The 22,770-nt window shown below is 42.4% G+C and overlaps 1 protein-coding gene across 1 annotated transcript in view; it reads right to left on the reverse strand.

Moving 5' to 3' along the window:
- Positions 1-22,770, reverse strand: part of jakmip1 (janus kinase and microtubule interacting protein 1) — a gene marked incomplete at its 3' end in the record, with an annotated part of 80,684 nt that overhangs the window by 84 nt on the left and 57,830 nt on the right. Inside the window, exons 11-20 of the mRNA XM_081382523.1 lie at positions 15,135-15,218; positions 10,591-10,668; positions 10,379-10,477; positions 4,403-4,498; positions 2,709-2,762; positions 2,558-2,623; positions 2,398-2,466; positions 2,213-2,290; positions 1,524-1,727; positions 190-255 (exon numbers count right to left, since the gene is read on the reverse strand). Of these exons, the coding sequence (XP_081238649.1) occupies positions 190-255; positions 1,524-1,727; positions 2,213-2,290; positions 2,398-2,466; positions 2,558-2,623; positions 2,709-2,762; positions 4,403-4,498; positions 10,379-10,477; positions 10,591-10,668; positions 15,135-15,218 (894 nt within the window). The remainder of the gene's footprint in view (positions 1-189; positions 256-1,523; positions 1,728-2,212; positions 2,291-2,397; positions 2,467-2,557; positions 2,624-2,708; positions 2,763-4,402; positions 4,499-10,378; positions 10,478-10,590; positions 10,669-15,134; positions 15,219-22,770) is intronic.

Raw genomic sequence — 22,770 nt, forward strand, 5'->3', positions numbered from 1 at the left:
GAGAGAGGAGAGGAGAGAAGAGTCAGTCTTATGGTCCAGTATGCATTTATAAATGAAAAATTAATTTCAGCCCAATCCAACTTCCCCACAACTACTGAACATGTAAGAGACAGTATCTATCCAGAAAATGATCTAACAGAGAGAGAGAGAGAGAGAGAGAGAGAGAGAGAGGGACACATCCATACACACCTTTTCTTCAATCTCTTTGATCTGTCTCCTCTGCATGTCGATCTTATCTTCAAGCTCTCTGATCCTCTGTGAGATCAATGAAACAATACCAAAATCATAATGTACTAATTCTGTCATTCCAGACCTGTACGGCCTATTATCTTCATGAAAAACAACAAGAGATATTTAGCAGAATGTTCAAGCATACAATTAAAGTGGATGGTGGCCATCATGCACATTGCATGTAAAGAGAAGCGCACACACACACACACACACACACACACACACACACACACACACACACACACACACACACACACACACACACACACACACACACACACACACACACACACAATCACATACACACATTTGTTTTGCTATACTTGAGAGGACATTCAATAGGCGTAATGGTTTTATACTGTTCAAACTGTATATTCTGTCCCCGTACACTAACCCTACCCCTAAACCTACCCATCACACACACACACACACACACACACACACACACACACACACACACACACACACACACACACACACACACACACACACAGACAGACACACACACACACACACACACACACACACACACACACACACACACACACACACACACACACACACACAATCACATACACACATTTGTTTTGCTATACTTGAGAGGACATTCAATAGGCGTAATGGTTTTATACTGTTCAAACTGTATATTCTGTCCCCGTACACTAACCCTACCCCTAAACCTACCCATCACACACACACACACACACACACACACACACACACACACACACACACACACACACACACACACACACACACACACACACAGACAGACACACACACACACACACACACACACACACACACACACACACACACACACACACACACACACACACACACACACACACACACACACACACACACAATCACATACACACATTTGTTTTGCTATACTTGAGAGGACATTCAATAGGCGTAATGGTTTTATACTGTTCAAACTGTATATTCTGTCCCCGTACACTAACCCTACCCCTAAACCTACCCATCACACACACACACACACACACACACACACACACACACACACACACACACACACACACACACACAGACAGACACACACACACACACACACACACACACACACACACACACACACACACCTACTCACACTCACACACACACGCACACACACTCTAACCCTACCCTACCCCTAAACCAAACCATCACACACACACACACACACACACACACACACACACACACACACACACAAACTCTAACCCTACCCTACCCCTAAACCTATCCATCACACACACACACACACACACACACACACAGATCCTGACCTGCTGTGCAGAGTGGAGCAGCTCCATGCGCTGCTGTAGCACTAGCGTGTCGGCATGGCGACTCTGCCTCAGGATCTGTCTCCGCACCGCCTCCATGGACTCGGCCAGCTGTGCCCTCTGCCTGTCACTCAAACTCTCGCCCACACAGCTGTCTGGATCCTGCTGGAGGGCGGAGTACAGAGTCGCCTCCAGCTCCTGCACCCTCTGAACACCACACACACACATCTATCATGAGTCGGGACAGTTCCCTTTCGAGGGAACGAGACGCTGCGTCGAGGATGCTTTGGGAACGCCCCTGTGTGATTGCGTATGATGCACAAGTGTTGACTAGTCCAATGGCGAGAGTGAACGTCACGGGCGGGTGACGTCAAGTCCAGGAAAGGATAAAAGCACGTCCGGTCTGACCGGCTTCATTTCTCAAATGTCTTACATCTTACAAATTGAGCAAACTGGCACTTGCCACAAATATGATAAAAAATAATGTCCTGTCACTTTTTAATGAAATAAAGGCATCCATCAATAATGTAAGTAGTGCTACATATGCTTTTACTTTCTTGGCAACTGTTTTTATGAGACTTAACTGTGGTACTGTAGGCCAACAACATTTCTTTTACTGACAAAACAACTGAATCAAATCAAATCAAAGAGGGTAGAATAGTTGATTACGCTACAAAATCTGATGGTCCTACCAGTTGGGCATGATCAAGAGCTTGCTTCCTGTAGTCCAGCTCCTCTTCCAGGAACCCCTTCTGTTTACTGAACAGCTCCTGTTGATCACAGCACAGCCAGGTCAAGACAGCAGCACACACTTCAATCGACTGTCATCAAGCCTCATCTATCACTAGACCAACAGCACAACTCATTCATCTCCGACCTTCTCGTTCTCCAGATCAATCATCTTCTGTGTCAGCGCAGCTTCGGTGCTGTCAATCTGCTTCAGCCACTGCTCACAAAGACAAAGCAATTCAATAGAGCTACAGACAAAATAAAAGCCATATCATCTTTGAGGATTTAAAGAATGAAGGGCATGATACCTTTTCACATAAAGACAGCACAGTGCCTGCTTGAATCACTGTCACCTGCTCCTCATTTCGCAAGTTCTGTCAGCGAGAAGTGAAAAGTTCATCTCAGCTCTCGATTGTGAGAAACAGGAGTAACACGTGCACACGTTAAAGATGTTCTTACCCCATTATCGCCAAGAATGTCAAGCTTTTTCATGAGGTCAGGAATGATAACATCCTAAACCAAACACATGTGAAGATGAGGTACGCAATCATACAGTACATGTGTGCAAGTGTGTGAGGTGTAAAATTTTGGTGTTTATTGTATATGAATAATTGTATTGTATAAAGGATAGGACTGTGACATCCTATTGGTTATGGAGTATCAATGGATATAAACTTGTTTTGAACCGACACATTCATTCATCCGCACAATGGCCCTCATTTACAAAACGAAAGTATTACAAAAAAACTGTTTCCACGCAATACGTGACATTTATCAATATGGACTATGGACGTCAGGTTTTAAATCGAGTATGCAAGTTTTTGAGTTATCGTGAACTTGTGTGCAGCAATTGTTATGAGAGCATTTTGACTGGAATAAAAACCTATGGAGCCATATTCATCATTTAAAAATGTGTTGCTAATGGTAAAATATTCTATTGACAGTATGTCATATATCCTATCCATAACATTAATAAAGTATTTTCTTATATTAAATACTTCTTTAATAATTGTTTGTGATTATGAGGTTTATAGGTGTTTTTGGTCTGAGATCAATTTTCATCAAACATTACTTCTTCTTGGGCTTGGCCGTGTTACATTTCTCCATGTTATAAACGTTTCGGTTACTGATGTAAACTTGGTTCCCTGAGATAACAGGGACGATCATTGCGTCAATTACTGATGCTAAAGGAAAACCTTTTTTCTCTGAAATACTGAAACCTTATTGAATCGCGTCTGTGCAACTGTACAGACAAATGGCATTTCAGAGCGCTCAATTGGGCAGGGACACCGGCCTATATAAGCTGGTGCTGAAAGCCATTTCAACAGAATATTTCGCCCGAGGAGCAGCAAGCTTCGACTTGATGGCCAGCACAGTAACAAGACTAGCATATGCAATGCTAGTCATTCAAAACATTCCCTTTCAAAACGGTTCACGTGCATGGTGTCAGTTGCTGTCCAATCAATGCGTAGAACGGAAGAGCCATCCTGCGAGCCTAACCTGGGGCACTCGAGGTCAGGGCCCTTTGATAGGCTAGCCATCAATCCAGGAGAGCCCACTAGTGGTGGAACCCTCGAAATTAGTTGGAACAGCCTAAGCCCTTGATCACTGGAGCTCATTAATTATTTACAGTTTTTCCTAGGCCTGCAGCACATTTCTATAGGCCTGTATGTATGCTTGGGTTGTTGGAGAAAATATAAAAAATTACACAAACGAAAATGATAATACAATAAATTATAACGGTCAGCTTAAGGTAGCTACGAGTATTCTCCAATAACTCCAATAATAAGTGACATTAGAGTTGTGTGGGGTGGGGGTAAATTAAGAATCGAGTGAATTTTTGGGCATGATATTTAAATGACGATTGTTTTAAACCACCACATTTATCAACGTCTGATCATTCATATGAGGGGATTGGCTGCATACGAATGTTTGATGAATCACATGTGTGATGTTTCATGAACCCAGTTGTAAGATGATTTCTGCACTCATTTCTACGTTAGATTGATAAATGAGGCTTGTTATTTCTATATTACTATATTTAGTATATTTTAAATGAAACACCTTGACATTAGCTATTTTGGCATTAAATGTTGTATGTCAGTACGTGTGTGTGAGTGTGTGTGTGTGTGCATGTACAGGTGTGTTTTTACCTTGACACCCTCTTGTTGGCAGTGTAGCTGTAGGATACTGTTGTTTTCAGAGGCAGAGATTTGCAGGTTAAAGGCAGGAGAACGCCGTTCCCTCTCCTATTGGTTAAAAGAATAACTGGTGGTGAAATATACAGAGAAAACTTATTTTGGGTGTAATGGTATCTGTATCTAATTCTGGAATTGTTCAACCAAAAATAAAGCATTCCCTTTCAAGAGAACTCGCGTTACGTCAAGATGACGTTGTGGGTACTCTCTACGTGATTGCGTCGTGAAGCACTTGTGAAATCAGTCCAATGGCGTATAGGCGGGTGACAGGTGGCAGGAAGCTATGAAGCGCAGCCAGACCAAACATTGTCAGCTTCTGTGTCTTCAGCAAGCACTCTGTGTCAACCTGTCTCTGTCTATTTATTGTTGTTTGTCCACAAGTATAATATATCTAGACAGGAGCATAATGGCGTAAAGGAGCATAAAGACCTTGTTTACTTGTCTGGTTGATCATTGGCTGCGTTTAATTCTGAGGAAATGAATTGTGAAATGTCCTGGGTGGAAATGAATAACACCTCATTATACGGTGCCCATCTCCCTTTGGTGCCCTCAGGGGCCGTTCTGCCAACCCCTTCACCTCGTGTGCTTCAGGGCGCAATGGTCTCCAGTGAGTTCTAGTCTCATGCAAGCCCTTATCTCAGCTGGGATTCTTGCCCCCTCTGAGAAGGGTCTCAGAGCAATCAGTTCGGCTGTTCCCTGCCTGTACGCCACTGGGCGTACTGAATTGGTTGCTTGAGTAATACCAGAGACCAGTCTCGAGAGGCTGGTTCTCTTAATTTCCAGGGGGAGGTGGTTAACACCTCACTATACGGTGCCAATTTCCCTACCATGCCTTCGGGGGCCATTCTGCCAACCCCGCCACCTTGTGTACGTCAGGGCGCAACGTTCGCCAGGAAACATAGCGGCATTGGGATGCTTGCCCCCACTGAGGAGGGTCTCAGAGCAGTCAGTTTGGTTGTTCCCTGCCGGTTTGCCGTACAGGGCACCAAATTGGTCGCTTGAGTAACACCTAGACCAGTCTTGAGAGATTGGTTCTCTTAGTAGCATTTTTGGAATTTCTGCCTAACATATCTCAACAGTAGCAGCAGAGCGTCTTCTCCCAGGCCCCTGGGTCGGACTAGCGCTCTCAACCGCAGCCTTCAAGGGGTAAGACGGATCTGAGGACTGTCATTATTTTCAAGAATGCTGCGGGGAAAAAGGTCCTGACCCCCGTAAGTAGTGGTCCTGGGATGCCCGCCCCCTCCGAGGAGGGTCCCAGGGCAGTCAGTTATGTCGTTCCCTGCCGGTTTCTATTACAGGGCGTTAGGCTGATTGCGCAACAAAAAAACAGAAGCCAGTCTTGAAAGGCTGGTACCTCAAGTAGAATTTTTGGCAGCGTGGAAGCTACTGCCAAATGTTTCTCGTTGGGTCCTGCAGACCATAGAAAAGGATTATCAAATTCAGTTCAGGTCTCGCCCGCCCAGGTTTATGGGGGTCCTATCCACCGTGGCAGGCTCTGGTAATGGAACAAGAAGTGAAAACCTGCTGGAGAAAGGGGCCATATAACGTACCTCCCTCCAACAGGGAAACCGGATTCTACAGCCGATATTTCATAGTTCCAAAGAAGGATGGGGGGTTGCATCCCATTTTGGATCTGCGAGTGCTGAACGAGTTAGTCATGCCACTAAAATTCTAGACAAATCGTGCCACAGATCAGAACCGAGGACTGGTTTTTAACGATAGATCTCTAGGACGCATACTTCCATATATCCATTCTTCCATATCACAGGAAGTTCCTGGGGTTTGCTTTCAGAGGCAAAGCATACCAATATCGAGTTCTTCTATTTGGCCTAGCACTATTACCCCGCTCTTTCATGAAATGTGTAGATGCAGCTCTGGCGCCTCTGCGCCTGCAGGGTATTCGCATCATGAACTACATCAACGATTGGTTGATTCTGGCTAAGTTGCATCAGTTGGTGGTTCGGCATCGAGATGTCATTCTAGGCCACATGAAAGAGTTGGGGTTACGGCTAAACGCCAAAAAAGAGTGTGCTTTCTCCATTACAGAGGACCACTTTTCTAGGCATGGTTTGGGAATCAATGTCGATGCAGGCATACCTCACCTAAACACATATAGTACATCCCGCCAGCTGTGAAAAGAATAAAGCTAGGCCAGTCACTCACTGCGAAACAGTTTCAGAGACCTGTGGGGTCTGATGGCAGCAGCGTCCAACATGATACCTTTTGGACTGTTGTACATGAGACCCTTGCAGTGGTGGCTCAGGACCAAAGGGTTTTTCCCCCGAGGGGCAACCCCTTTCGTATGATCAGGGTTACGCGGCGATGCTTGCATGCACTAGTTATGTGGAAGAAGCTTTGGTTCTTGTCCCGGGAGCTCCTTGTTGTCGCGTAACGCTTACGATAGATGCTTCCCTCACGGGATGGGTCATCATCTCACCTGGTAGTTAATCACCCGGATGATGATGGCTTAGGCTCTACATCCCTGGGCACCAGATTCAGGGAGCAGACACCCTGAGGCTGAGGCCCAGGGAAGGAAGACTACACCCTGAGGTAGTGGAGCTCATATAGATTTGCAGACGTGGCTGTACTGCATCTTTACATGGTTTCCCTGATTGTCTCTACTCCCGGGAGTTCTGGAGAACAGAGTTATGGAAGTGTGGGTTTGGCCTCTGAGGGGGCCCAACTCATAGACTCGGGTCTCTCAACTGAGGTTGTTGAGGCCATGATCACTCTAGAGCTCCCTGCACAGGAAACAAACAGGCTTTGCAGCCTTGTATTAGGGGTATTCCTACAAGAGGTGTGTGATGTGGCTGGCTTTTCCTTTCCGCACACACTCGTCGGGTTTACAATCTAGTTTTGGGCTTCACTCCTGGGTTCCAGGTGATAATGTCTTTGTTGTGCTCGCCTGATTTCAAACGAGACAGGCACTGTTCACTATGGTGACGTTGGTATAGACGTTCCCAAAGCGTAAATTTCGACGCAACGCAAGTTCCCTTGAAAAGGAACACCTCGGTTACGACTGTAACCTCAGTTCCCTGAAGAGGGAACGAGACATCGCGTCACCCTGCCATACTTCCAGCGTGCCTGTGATCAGAAGTTGACAATGTTTGGTCTGGGTGTGTCCCCCGCCGATACGCCATTGGACTGATTTCACAAATGCTTCACGACGCAATCACACAGTGCGTTTCCACAGTGTCAATCTCGACGCAACGTCTCATTCCCTCTTCAGGGAACCGAGGTTACAGTTGTGACCGAGGCGTCCTTTCTTCAGCTGAACAAAAAAAAGAGATTTTTTTTTAAAGAATATCCTAACAGCTCTTCAACATACAAAAATAAATAAATAAATAAATAAATGTAAAAAAAAATTGTATATATATATATTCTTCTAAAGTCATACAATGGATGGTGAAATAAATACATTTTGGTCTTTTTATCACACAAAGCTACCATGAGACTTCAGGAGACTGGGAATATCATGCACTTTTATGATAGGCCTGCTTTAATGGTGTCTTTCACCTTTTTTTAAGCCTGCGGTTAATTAAATTGAATGTGCAGTTGTAGTGTACTTCAAATCACAAAAGTATATTTTTTAAAAACTGTTTAAAAAACTCACAGATAATACAAGTATCATCCCAGTATAAAATGTCACTCAAATGCACTTAAAAAGAGCACACTTTCATGACTATTTTCTTTGGCACACAAGTACGCTTCTTTTTAAGTGTATTTTGTAATAGTCAAATTTAAAGTTTTTCCTTAAAGTATGTCTAAATCATGTTTTAATAAACCTTTGTCTTGTTTTAAAGAGCACTGACTGACTAACAGACTAAAGACAAACATGATTATAATTTGAACTGTACTGTTATTTAATATTACATTTAAAATTATTTAAAAAAAATAGTATCTAAATATAGAAAAATACAAATGACAATACGATTTTAGTCAACAATAAATGCTCGTCAGTACATTCCACAGTAACTTTAACCATAATTCAAAAACAATATAAGGAATTATGGAATTACATATAAAGATGTACTTGATCAAAAAGCACTAAAACTAATTGCATTTGATTTAAATTTGACATATAATACATTTTCATATAATTGTAAATAGCATGCAATCATCATTACATTCAGTTTGCACTTAAGTATATTCCTTTAAAGTATATTATTATTATTATTATTATTAAGAGTCTATATTAATACATCGTTTTCACAAGGGCAGCTTCCACTTGCAGGATATTCTTCAAACATTCACTATCTTGTGTTTAGCAGAATAAAGAAAGGAATACGTGTTTGAAAGGGCATGAGGGTAATGGTGATATTTTTGGGAAGAATCCGTACAGGTTATTATAATATCACACCAAACACAATCAAACAACATAATGGAACAGAATGTGTGCAGATCCTACAAATATTGTTGAATACTGTAGGCTGTGTGACACTGCTTATGTTTCTCTGCTGTAAGTCGCTTCTGGATAAAGTGACTGCCGATTCCATCATCACCACGTCACATGACCTGACTGTGATTAGAAGAGCCACAGAATGGCTTAAACACTAAGAATAGGAATTGTGACATGATGCTGAAAGACAATCAATCTTTTGTTTAAACCATGTTTGTTGTTGTCACACACATGGTTTAAAACTTTCCACACATGCCAGCATGATGGAATTTGGTGTGTTTACTAGTTATCACATATCAATACTATATATAGAAAAGATTGCACCAAAATTAAAAAATCTTTGGAAGATTTCACTGAACATTTAACCATGGCAAAAGTCAATTTTTTACGTGTTAATTTTTCATCTGTTTTTTTTTTTTTTTTTTTGTGTGTGTGTTTATTTAAAATGAGACAAATCTGATATTATTTTAATCTCCAATCAGTTGAGATAGTTGTTTCATGTTGATCTAACTAGCAGAAGACACTCGCTGGGTTTAAATCCCAGTTGCACAGGCGGGGCATGTTGTCACAGTGTGTTACAATGAGAACTATTCTATTATATTCTATACTTTTATTAATTCTACTGAGAAAACATGAGAAAAGGGTAAATAAAGACTCAATGTTCAGAAATGATTCATTATTATTATGTTCTGAACCGTGCTGTATATCTGTGTTTTATTGTGCGTTTGTTATCAAACTTAAAATATATATTCTTTTAATTATTAAAAAATGCCATTATTTTATATAAAAAAAGTTAATAATTGTATTTTATTGACAAAATATTTTAGTTTGTCTTGTATATTTTTTAATTAGATAATATTTTATTCTGTCATATGTTTTAATGTACTCCACCTATGGGGCATGTTGTCACATTTCACTTCCATTCTTCCAGGGTAAATCAAGAGAAAAATATACACCGTATTAATGAAACAAAACCACATAATTATACTAGACATGTGTGAAATTAATGTGGGACCAAATAAATTCACTGAACCCCAACTGGATTTACACAAACTGAAAGTCAGAGAGTTTGTGCCCGCTCTCCTCGACTGTACGTCTGATTCTCTAGTGAATAACATTCTCACAAATAATTCACAACAATCACATGTATGATATACACACAACAGATGCATGACATTATTAAAGCATACAAAAACAGAACATATTTTGGGATGATGATGTGCAGAATGAAATTTGACATAACCATTAAATAATAGTAAATGTGTGTGCATGTAAACAAAGGTGTGACGTCACACACACACAAATAAAACACAGCATGCGGGAGATGTGCAGTCCAAAAGAAAAGATTGGTGAGGAGTTTCATTCAAATAACTTTTATTCCATTGAAACGTATATATTTAACAAAACAATGGTGATATAAATATACAGTTTTGAAAACATGAGCACATTCAGAGTGTGTGTGAGGACTGGTGTGTGTAGACGTGAGCCGGGTTTGAGCGCTGATGATGCGGGAGCAAAACACACTCTCTTACTTCCAGCTCCAGGATCCTGAACTCCAGCAGCTCGTTCTGATCCAGCGTATCCCGAACCTCTGAGCGTAAGCGCATCTCACACTGCTCCAGCGAGGCTATCTACCACACACACACACACACACACACAGAGAGAGAGAGAGAGAAACACACACCGGACCAGTGTTAGTGCTTGTGTTTGAGTGTGTGTGTATTAGAGGACTCGACGGCTCTACCTTTTCTCTGAGCTCCTGGTTCATCCTGATGAGGTTCTGCTTTTCCTCCGCCCACTTTGAGTCCTGCATCACACACACACACACACACACACACACACACACACACCGCTACACATTACACTACTAATACTTCTCTAACACTCCTATTCCTCACTACACACTAATCACACACACACTCTCATTCGCTCGTGTCAGTCAAAGCAAAACAAATAATCAGTCTGAAACAATCAGCTCAATATAAACAGAGCAAACACACACACACACTCACTCACTCACACGCACTCACACACACGCACTCCCACACACACACACACACACACACACACACACACACACATACGCACTCACACACAGAAAAAAATTAAAATGACAGTTAAAGATGGAGAAATGGCTGATTTATTAGGCATCATGCAGGAAAGTGCATTAGCATATTTCCCAAGAAAAGGAACATCTAGCAACCAATGAAAGACGAGCAGAGAAATGCATGGGAGAGCAGCTGACCAATGACAAACATGCACTGGGAATCAGCCAATCATTAAACCACAGCGGATCTCAACCTTCTGACTTCAAGACCCCAAACTGTCCACAAAGGCTCGTCCACACACACATTCTGTCCAGTAAAACCTTTAAGCTTGGCATATCTACAAACACATCTTGATTAATAGTTCTTTTATCTTCTATGTCTCTGATCTGAAGTCAGCCCTGGTTGAGATCCACAGTAATGATGTTTTCTTTGACAGCACACTGTGATGATGCCGAATCCCACAATGCAATGCATTTCCATCATCAGTTTGATGGATGAACTGGAAATAAAATAAACTCTGATTTTTAAACTTTTACAATGGATTAAAATCCTACAGTTTTATTTCCGGAATGATGAATGGACATCATTCAGCGGATTAAACGTGGAATTTGATGAGGTCATGCAAAAGCAATGTTGCACGCTTGAATCATTTCTTATTTCTGTTATACATAATATATTGAAAAGGTCATGAAACGCTAAACTTTTTGCTTGCGTTGCTCATTATAGAATACAATGTTAGCATCCGTTAGTTTTAAATGTAGCTTTTTGCTCTATTTTCGTCTTCCGGGGTTTTAAATCTTCATGTTGTCAATGTCTCAGTACGTGATGTTTCTCACAGGTGTAGTCCATCGATGACTGAGAATTATTCATGAGACTGAGTGTCCTTATCCAATGAGAAGACGCTTCTCTTAATTATTCATGAGACTGAGTGTCCTTATCCAATGAGAAGACGCTTCTCTTAATTATTCATGAGACTGAGTGTTCTTATCCAATGAGAAGATGCTTCTCTTAATTATTCATGAGACTGAGAGTCCTTATTCAATGAGAAGACGCTTCTCTTAATTGTTCATGAGACTGAGTGTTATCCAATGAGAAGACGCTTCTCTTAATTGTTCATGATACTGAGTGCTCTTATCCAATGAGAAGACGCTTCTCTTAATTGTTCATGAGACTGAGTGTCCTTATCCAATGAGAAGACGCTTCTCTTAATTATTCATGAGACTGAGAGTCCTTATCCAATGAGAAGACGCTTCTCTTAATTGTTCATGAGACTGAGTGTCCTTATCCAATGAGAAGACGCTTCTCTTAATTATTCATGAGCCTGAGTGTTCTTATCCAATGAGAAGACGCTTCTCTTAATTATTCATGAGCCTGAGTGTTCTTATCCAATGAGAAGATGCTTCTCTTAATTATTCATGAGACTGAGAGTCCTTATCCAATGAGAAGACGCTTCTCTTAATTGTTCATGAGACTGAGTGTCCTTATTCAATGAGAAGACGCTTCTCTTAATTGTTCATGAGACTGAGTGTCCTTATCCAATGAGAAGACGCTTCTCTTAATTGTTCATGAGACTGAGTGTCCTTATCCAATGAGAAGACGCTTCTCTTAATTATTCATGAGACTGAGAGTCCTTATCCAATGAGAAGACGCTTCTCTTAATTGTTCATGAGACTGAGTGTCCTTATCCAATGAGAAGACGCTTCTCTTAATTATTCATGAGCCTGAGTGTTCTTATCCAATGAGAAGACGCTTCTCTTAATTATTCATGAGCCTGAGTGTTCTTATCCAATGAGAAGATGCTTCTCTTAATTATTCATGAGACTGAGAGTCCTTATCCAATGAGAAGACGCTTCTCTTAATTGTTCATGAGACTGAGTGTCCTTATTCAATGAGAAGACGCTTCTCTTAATTGTTCATGAGACTGAGTGTTATCCAATGAGAAGACGCTTCTCTTAATTGTTCATGATACTGAGTGCTCTTATCCAATGAGAAGACGCTTCTCTTAATTGTTCATGAGACTGAGTGTCCTTATCCAATGAGAAGACGCTTCTCTTAATTATTCATGAGACTGAGAGTCCTTATCCAATGAGAAGACGCTTCTCTTAATTATTCATGAGACTGAGTGTCCTTATCCAATGAGAAGACGCTTCTCTTAATTATTCATGAGACTGAGTGTCCTTATCCAATGAGAAGACGCTTCTCTTAATTATTCATGAGACTGAGTGTTCTTATCCAATGAGAAGACGCTTCTCTTAATTATTCATGAGCCTGAGTGTTCTTATCCAATGAGAAGACGCTTCTCTTAATTATTCATGATACTGAGTGCTCTTATCCAATGAGAAGACGCTTCTCTTAATTATTCATGAGACTGAGTGTCCTTATCCAATGAGAAGACGCTTCTCTTAATTATTCATGATACTGAGTGTCCTTATCCAATGAGAAGACGCTTCTCTTAATTATTCATGAGACTGAGTGTTATCCAATGAGAAGACGCTACTCTTAATTATTCATGAGACTGAGTGTTCTTATCCAATGAGAAGACGCTTCTCTTAATCATTCATGAGACTGAGTGTTCTTATCCAATGAGAAGACGCTTCTCTTAATTATTCATGAGACTGAGTGTTCTTATCCAATGAAAAGAGGCTTCTCTTAATTATTCATGAGCCTGAGTGTTCTTATCCAATGAGAAGACGATTCTCTTAATTATTCATGAGACTGAGTGCTCTTATCCAATGAGAAGACACTTCTCTTAATTATTCATGACACTGAGTGTTCTTATCCAATGAGAAGACACTTCCCTTAATCATTCATGAGACTGAGAGTCCTTATCCAATGAGAAGACGCTTCTCTTAATCATTCATGAGACTGAGTGTTCTTATCCAATGAGAAGATGCTTCTCTTAATTATTCATGAGACTGAGTGCTCTTATCCAATGAGAAGACGCTTCTCTTAATTATTCATGAGACTGAGTGCTCTTATCCAATGAGAAGACGCTTCTCTTAATCATTCATGAGACTGAGTGTTCTTATCCAATGAGAAGACGCTTCTCTTAATTATTCATGAGCCTGAGTGTTCTTATCCAATGAGAAGCCGCTTCTCTCAATGATTCCCGCCAGCACGTGTTGCATGTGTGCGGAGTGTGAAAAACGCGTTCATGGATCACGAGTGAGGGTTTGTTTAGGCTTTGTAAGAGTTTCTGAGTGGCATAAATTCTCCTACCGTGAGTATGTGTCTTTAGAGATCATTTACATAACGCCTCAAAGAGTGCAACACTGCATTCATATACTATACTGGTAACTATACTGGGAATCTGGCGGCGGCAGAGTTCGGCACAACACCGGGAGTAAAAACTCCAGTAATTCTCTCCATAAGTAATTCAACAATAACTTATAAACCTGCAGATGCAGACCTACTGTGAGTGTCAATCGATGCTATATGCTTTTGTTTAATATATCTGTGCATATATATATTTTTTTAATTGTTTAACAGCAGAATTCATGACGACAACCTGCATTACCCCTGATGCTGTATAGTAAATTCCCCCAATCAAAATGTAGCGGAGAGCAAGTCGTGCCAGAAACGCTCTGTAGAGAATAGCCACTCCCATGAGGCACTGCACATGACGTAATCAAGCTCTCAAAATACTTAAATATGCGTGTGTGTGTGTTTAAATAAACATGCATATTTTGCATGAAACTGAAAAAATATATTATTTCTGTTTCTGGTTGGCTTGGTTAATGCTTATAACGCTTTAACATAAACTTTTCAAACATCTCTATGGAAGAAAGTGAATGTGTCAGATACTTCTGGACCAAACTGCCCTCTGTGTAGGGTTTATGAGCCTTCAGTAAGCTAGTGCTCCATTATATGTGTGCCCTCGTTCGCCCTCAGTTTGAGGTTTGAGGATGTGCACCGGTCTCAAATCTAGGGTTACGGCAGGCTGTGAATAAAAGTTTACAGTGTAAAGGAGAGACGCTAGGCCAAAACAGCGTCTTTACACAAACTGTGCTGATCGTTCCGATTCAAAAATACAGTATACAACCTGTATAACTGTTGTTAACACATCAGAGTCTTGCACTGGACATGCAAAGTAAATGTAAATAAATCTGACAGAATTGCACTGGTCCTGTGGGTGAAGTCACATGATTTGGCACCATATCGTCTCTGTGTAGCGCCAGCACACAAGCATGGCAGTCAGAAAGACGAGCAGCGAGGCCATGTGACCCTCGTTCTCCTTTACCTGCCCCTTCTCTGCCAGGCTCCGCTCCAGGTCATCGATCCGGGCCTGACAGCCAATCAGCTCCGCCTGCAGCTGCTCCCGTGTCTGACGGACAGAGCAAGAGCCAATCAGAGAGCCGGCCTCGGCCATGTACACTCTACACGGGCTGCTTTTCAACTTCAAATCAATCACAAAATTTGGTGAGGAATTTTCTGAGGCAGGAACTTTCGGCCATGCTTGCTACAATGCTGGATGAGCGGCGTTTCAGTGTGGGAAGAGGAGATTCTGAAAAGGTCTTGAAGTTCAGTTAAACTGGATCTAAACACTGGAGTGATTGATGGAGATTTAAAGGGATAGTTCACCCAAATATGAGAATTAGCCCATGATTTACTCACCCTCAAGTCATCCTAGGTGTATATGACGAATTCAATCAGAGTTATATTAAAAAAAATGTCCACATCGGCTCTCTTTACCCAGCATCTCGCTAATGTCCGGTCACTGGTCAGTAAAATGGACGAACTTCGCCTGTGCATTACCTGCAATAAGAGGATTATGGACTCTAATATCATAGTTTTTACCGAAACATGGCTGAATAATGGCATTCCGGACAGCGCTAGTGAGTTAGCTGAGCGCTACATTCTCCGGGCAGACAGGACGGCAGAAGACTCCGGTAAGACCAGAGGCGGAGGGTTGTCCATTTATATAAATAAAGCTTGGTGCACCAACTCTGTTATCACTGGAAGAAACTGCTCACCTAACCTGGAATTTCTTATGGTTAAATGTAGACCCTTTTATATGCCCAGAGAATTTAAATCGACAACAGTTACTGCAGTATACATTCCACCGGACGCTAATGCTAACCTTGCAATGAAAGAACTACATGCAACCATTAGAAAACAACAAACAATTCACCCAGAGGTTGCTTTTATTGTTGTGGATGACTTCAATCTCTCCAACTTAAAGACGGTCCTCCCCAGATTTGATCAGCATGTCTCCTGCTACACCAGAGATAATAAAACTCTGGACCAGGTTTACACTAACATACCTGGAGCTTACAGAGCTACCCCCTCCCCCATTTGGGTAAATCAGATCACAGCTCCCTGTTCCTCTTTCCCACAAACTTATCACTTATTCAACGTGTGGACAATCAAAGTGTGGCCAGAGGGAGCAGACGCTGAACTGCAGGACCAGTTTCCAGATTGGAAAGGCAACCTGTGGCTCCTACATACACATCGACAGCTACGCTTCCTTCTTACTGGATCATATAATCATTACAATAGACAGTGTCACTACAGAGGAACAGATCACTCTGTACCCAAACCAGAAGCTCTGGATAAATAGAGAGGTTCGCTTCTTACTGAAGGCACACAACACTGCCTTTAGATCTGGAGATGCACAGGCCTATAGTATAGCCAGAGCTAATCTGAGGCACTAAGAAGGCCAAGCACTGCCACAAGCTGAAGAGTGAGGAACACTTCACCAACTCAAACTCCCAACGTATGTGGCAGGGCATTCAGGCCATTAGTGACTACAAACCTACTTACCCCTCTCCTCCATCCACCGATATCACCTTCCTTAATGAGCTAAATAACTTTTATGCTCACTTTGAAAGGGATAACCAGGAACTGACAAACAAAATCGAGCTTTCTGCTGACCTCCAGCCATTTACACTCACGATCAGTGAAGTCAGCCAACATTGAGCAGGATTAAAGCAGGGAAAGCTGCAGGGCCTGACGGCATTCCTGGACGTGTTCTCAGGACGAGCTGGAGAACTGGCGGGGGTTCTGACAGACTTATTCAACCGGTCTCTTGCAGAGCTACTGTGCCTGCCTGCTTCAAGACCACTTCTATTGTACCAATACCAAAAAACTCCTCCGCAACGTGCCTTAATGATTACCGCCCAGTAGCACTAACCCCCATCATCACCAAGTGCTTTGAGCGGCTGGTCTTGGATCTCAAAACCTGTCTCCCACCCACACTGGATACTTATCAATTCGCCTATCGCAAAAATAGGAGCACGGAAGATGCAATTTCCATAACGCTGCACTCAGTTCTCTCTCATTTTGGACAATAAAGACACTTACGCTGGAATGCTTGATTTTAGTTCAGCGTTCAACACTGTCATCCCATCCAGGTTAATCATCAAACTTAGAGACTTGGGTATCAGTCCTTTACTCTGCAACTGGTTATTGGAGTTTCTGACCAACAGACCCCAGTATGATCAGTTAGACCACCATTGCTCTTCTACCCTCACTCTTAGCACTGGTGTCCCACAGGGCTGTGTGCTGAGTCCTTTCCTCTATTCCCTTTTCGCCTACGACTGTGATCCTGTACATGGTTCTAGCATCATTGTCAAGTTTGCAGATGACACCACGGTGATCGGACTCATCAAGAACTACCACGAGTCGGCCTACAGGGAGGAGGTGGACCGCAGAGCTGCATGGTGCTCTGATTACAACTTGTTGCTCAACACTAAGAAAACCAAAGAACTCATAGTAGACTTTAGGAAGGAGAAACGTGGAGCGCACACACCCCCATCCATATCAATGGCGAGGTAGTGGACTGTGTCACTAGTTTTAAATTCCTAGTGATTCAACTGTCCAATGACCTTACATGGACAATCAGCAGCTCCACACTGGTCACGAAGGCTCACCAGCGCCTGTTTTCCCTGCGGACTCAGAAAAAGAAAACATCTCTCCTCAGAAATCCTGATCAACTTCTACCAATGTGCCGTCGAGAGTATCCTGGCCAACTGGATTTCAGTTTGGTATAGAAGATGTACTGCGTCCAGTAGGGCTGACTTCTAATAGTCGAGGATTCGACGATTCGATTCGGAGAGGTCTGATTCGACTATGAACCTCATAGTCGAATACATGGGCGTCAGTTTGGTTTGGAATGTGCTGGGGACAGAGACGCATTCGCATTTTCAGAAGGGCTGGGTACAAAAACATTTTTTTTCCGCTTTCGCGCAGGTCATGTTTTGAAAGACGATGTCCTGTAGCTTACTAATGTAAATAAATAAAAATGTATTCAAAAATCTGCTTCACATTTTCAGCAGGGCTGCGGAGCGGCTGTGGGTTGACTCCACACTGTTCTCATGGGCTTTATAAGTCCTAACGTGAAAAAAGCTTTACGTGGTTTAATGTACCTAAACAATGATTACCAAATTCCCCTCTCATATTGCTCCTCATAACCACTGAAAATGGTCAAAAAATCGAACCCAGAGTCCAATTATTATGGACGTTATCTGATATTAAGCGTTTCTGCTTCACATTTTCAGCAGGGCTGCGGAGCAGCTGTGGGTTGACTCCACACGGTTCTCATGGGCGTGAAAAAGCTTTACGTGGTTTAATGTACCTAAACAACGATCACCAAATTCCCCTCTCATATTGCTCCTCATGTTTATGAAATGTTGTGATATATGTGTGATATGTTTTGGTCATCTGGCTTTAAATGAATAAAAGGTATTTGTTACACACCATGTTTTTCTTTTAGTTTTTTTAGCTCTTTTGTTTGAAATGGAAAAAATCTAGCTGCTATCTAAAAGAAAAAAAAAAAGGTTCGACTATCAGTCGACTACGGCAAAATCTAACGAATCAGATTCGACTATGAAAATCCTTAGTCGAAAACAGCCCTAGTGTCCAGAAAGCACTGCAAAAGGTGGTGAAAACTGCCCAATGCATTGTAGGAACAGCACTCCCAAACTTAGAAGATATCTACAGGAAACGCTGTGACAGGAAAGCACTAGTGGTCGACCGATATTGGTTTTTAGATGGCTGATGCCAATATCTTAGAGAGCAGGGTGGTATATATAATATTTATTTTAATCAATTTTCAATATTCAATAATCAATATCAATACAAATATTTAAAATAAACATGGCAACTTCTTGTATCTGCAATCCTATTACCTATTTTATTCCCAAATAATGTTATTGTTTAAAAATATATGAATATGTGAATAAAAAGGAAGTAAACACTGTAACAGGGCCCTCAGTAATCTGGTAATTACGTGCACACTGGTTATTTTACATACAGCACACAGTGAAAACGATATGAATATGACACAGTGGGCAACTGGATAAAGCTCTGCATATTTTAAAATGAAGGATTTAAAGTTTTTCAATCGCGATGGGGGGTGGGATGGAGTGAAGTTTTCTTAGGTTTCATGAAAATGGTTCCCTGTAAATAAGCAAATGATGAAATCTAAAATTACAACAAAATGACTGCACAACAACGTGAAATGCCAAGTGTAATTATTATTAGTTAAAAGATCTTGAAGTCAACAACAACATACAATAACTAGATGTACCGCATCGCGGTACAAAATATGACCGCCGCTCAGGCCTGCACTGGCTTTCCACAAAAATAAATGACGTGGAGTAATTTGGCTGTATTGCGTGTTTATGTATATACCCAAAGTAATAGTATGTGCATGTCTGTCTGTGTGTGTGTGTGTGTATGTGTGTGTGTGTTTGTGTATGTGTGTGTCTGTGTGTGTGTGTGTGTGTGTGTCTGTGCGTGTATGTATGTTTGCGTACATGTGTGCGCGTGTGTGTTTGTGTGTGTGTGTCTGTGCATGTGGATTTGTATGTGTGTGTATGGGTGTGTGTCTGTGCGTGTGGATGTCAGTGTGTGTGCATGCTTGCGTTTGTTTGTATTCCTGCATGTGTGTGTGTGACAGTATCATCCTAAACCAGCAACCCTTCGCTCAACAGCACCATCTACAGGCCGATGAGTGTACAGTCACTAAATGTGTACATAAATGAATTTATTTTATACCCCCCTATGGATGAAATTCTACAAAACTTAGCAGAGGATACCCCCAGAGGATGTCAAGTTAATCATACACATGAAATATGGTGCAGTTCTGAACATCTCCACTGAAGATAGGGGCGATTAAAGCAGAATAATATTGCATTTTCATTTTTTATGGGAGGGGCGCAAATCACAAATGAGTGATTATGGGCTAGGTTGATGTGGGCCCTTAAGAGCAACATACCCTAAAAATTTCTTCATCCTCGGTGCCACGGTTCAGGTAGTTATTTATTTAGGAAAAACTGCATTTTTTTGGGTTTGGGGGGGCCCAGCGCGGGGGGGAGTGGCCCCCGGGGACCAAACGAAATTTTTCCTTAGAAGTCTAGTGGGGCTACATGCCCACCAAATTTCATGTTCCCCGGTGCTTCGGTGTCCCTGGTATCGTTGACGAAAATTTTACGGGGGCCCCAGCGCGGGGGGGGGGGAAGTGGCCCCCGGGGACCAAACGAAATTTTTCCGTAAAAGTCTAGTAGACCAATATACCATAAAAATTTCTTCATCCTCGGTGCCACGGTTCAGGTAGTTATTTAGGAAAAACTGCATTTTTTTGGGTTTGGGGGGGCCCAGCGCGGGGGGGGAGTGGCCCCCGGGGACCAAACGAAATTTTTCCTTAGAAGTCTAGTGGGGCTACATGTCCACCAAATTTCATGTTCCCCGGTGCTTCGGTGTCCCTGGTATCGTTGACGAAAAATTTACGGGGGCCCCAGCGCGGGGGGGGGGGAAGTGGCCCCCGGGGACCAAACGAAATTTTTCCTTAGAAGTCTAGTGGGGCTACATGCCCACCAAATTTCATGTTCCCCGGTGCTTCGGTGTCCCTGGTATCGTTGACGAAAATTTTACGGGGGCCCCAGCGCGGGGGGGGGAAGTGGCCCCTGGGGACCAAATGAAATTTTTCCGTAAAAGTCTAGTAGACCAACATACCATAAAAATTTCTTCATCCTCGGTGCCACGGTTCAGGTAGTTATTTAGGAAAAACGGCATTTTTGGGGGTTTGGGGGGGCCCAGCGCGGGGGGGGGAGTGGCCCCCGGGGACCAAACGAAATTTTTCCTTAGAAGTCTAGTGGGGCTACATGCCCACCAAATTTCATGTTCCCCGGTGCTTCGGTGTCCCTGGTATCGTTGACGAAAATTTTACAGGGGCCCCAGCGCGGGGGGGGGAAGTGGCCCCTGGGGACCAAATGAAATTTTTCCGTAAAAGTCTAGTAGACCAACATACCATAAAAATTTCTTCATCCTCGGTGCCACGGTTCAGGTAGTTATTTAGGAAAAACGGCATTTTTGGGGGTTTGGGGGGGCCCAGCGCGGGGGGGGAGTGGCCCCCGGGGACCAAACGAAATTTTTCCTTAGAAGTCTAGTGGGGCTACATGCCCACCAAATTTCATGTTCCCCGGTGCTTCGGTGTCCCTGGTATCGTTGACGAAAAATTTAAGGGGGCCCCAGCGCGGGGGGGGAAGTGGCCCCCAGGGACCAAACGAAATTTTTCCTTAGAAGTCTAGTGGGGCTACATGCCCACCAAATTTCATGTTCCCCGGTGCTTCGGTGTCCCTGGTATCGTTGACGAAAAATTCAGTAAGGTGACGAAAAAAAAAAAAAAAAAAAAACTTTGACAATTCCTATATGACCGCTTTCGCTAGCTACGCTAGCGGCGGTCATAATAAGAGAAAAAGAGAGCCGCTCAATAGTAAACCATTCATTTTTGTCTCATATTTACCTTCTCAGCGCCACCTTTCCCTTTTCTTTTGTGTCTTTCCATCATTAGGGGCTGTTTACAGCTGGCCACTTCATGCGTTTTCTCAGATCGGAGAGCTATCTGATTTATCAAAACGATTCCATTTACACCTGCTCACATAAATGTGTTTTTGCAAAACGGATATAAATCCGATCTTCAATTCCCGCGCTATATGCAGATTTAATGGAGTTCACGTCACCGAAAGCAACCGATAGCCTTTGAACTGCATTGGTGTTTCTAAGAACTTGCAATGGATAACTATTATCAGACCCTCGCGGCCTCAAAACACTACCGGCCCACCGGGAAAAGTCCCGACTCTCCCGATTGCCACTCCGCCCCTGGCATTCACTCACTTCAGGACTGACCATCACTCGCAGTAACACGTTTATCAGGCTACAAACGCACACTTCACAAGATATCACAGCTGGATTCCATTAAATCTGCAAGCTTTGTGAAATGAAATGTTCATTAGATATTCAGAGATTTGTTTAAATGATGTAGATGTGCATTTGCTGAATGTTGACGGTATGAGAAAGTATTTTAGCCTGATTATTTGCCTTTTCTGTAACAAATAATATAATTACTTTTGTGCATACCATTTACTTTCTTTGTTTACCAGTTCTGTCTAACAAAGTATTAGATATGACTGACAGAGGTTCTCTTCTCAGGTACTCAAGCGCCGCCCGGCAAAATAAAAGTCTGGAGCGCCGTCAAAATAAAAGTTCCAACACATCGGCCAATCAGAAAAAAGAAAAAAAATCGGCCTTAGCAATATATCGGTCGACCACTAGAAAAACACAACATCATAAAAGATTTCTCTCACCCGGCTCATGGACTGTTTGACCTCCTACCGTCTGGGAGGCGCTATAGGAGTCTCCGGACCAGGACTAGCAGGTTTAGGAACGGCTTTTTCCCCACAGCTGCTCCCATGCTGAACTCTACCCCCTCTAACTCCATTGGAGTCCTCCATTCTACTCTATTGATAGATGCACTTCGATGGACTTTAAAACAGAAACGGCCATTCACTGCCATTATAAAGCTTGGAAGAGCCAGGACATTTTTTAATATAACTCTGATTGTGTTCGTCTGAAAGAAGATTGTCACATACACC

Source organism: Scardinius erythrophthalmus, assembly GCF_964197995.2.
Source record: "Scardinius erythrophthalmus genome assembly, chromosome: 13".
NCBI lineage: Eukaryota > Metazoa > Chordata > Actinopteri > Cypriniformes > Leuciscidae > Scardinius > Scardinius erythrophthalmus.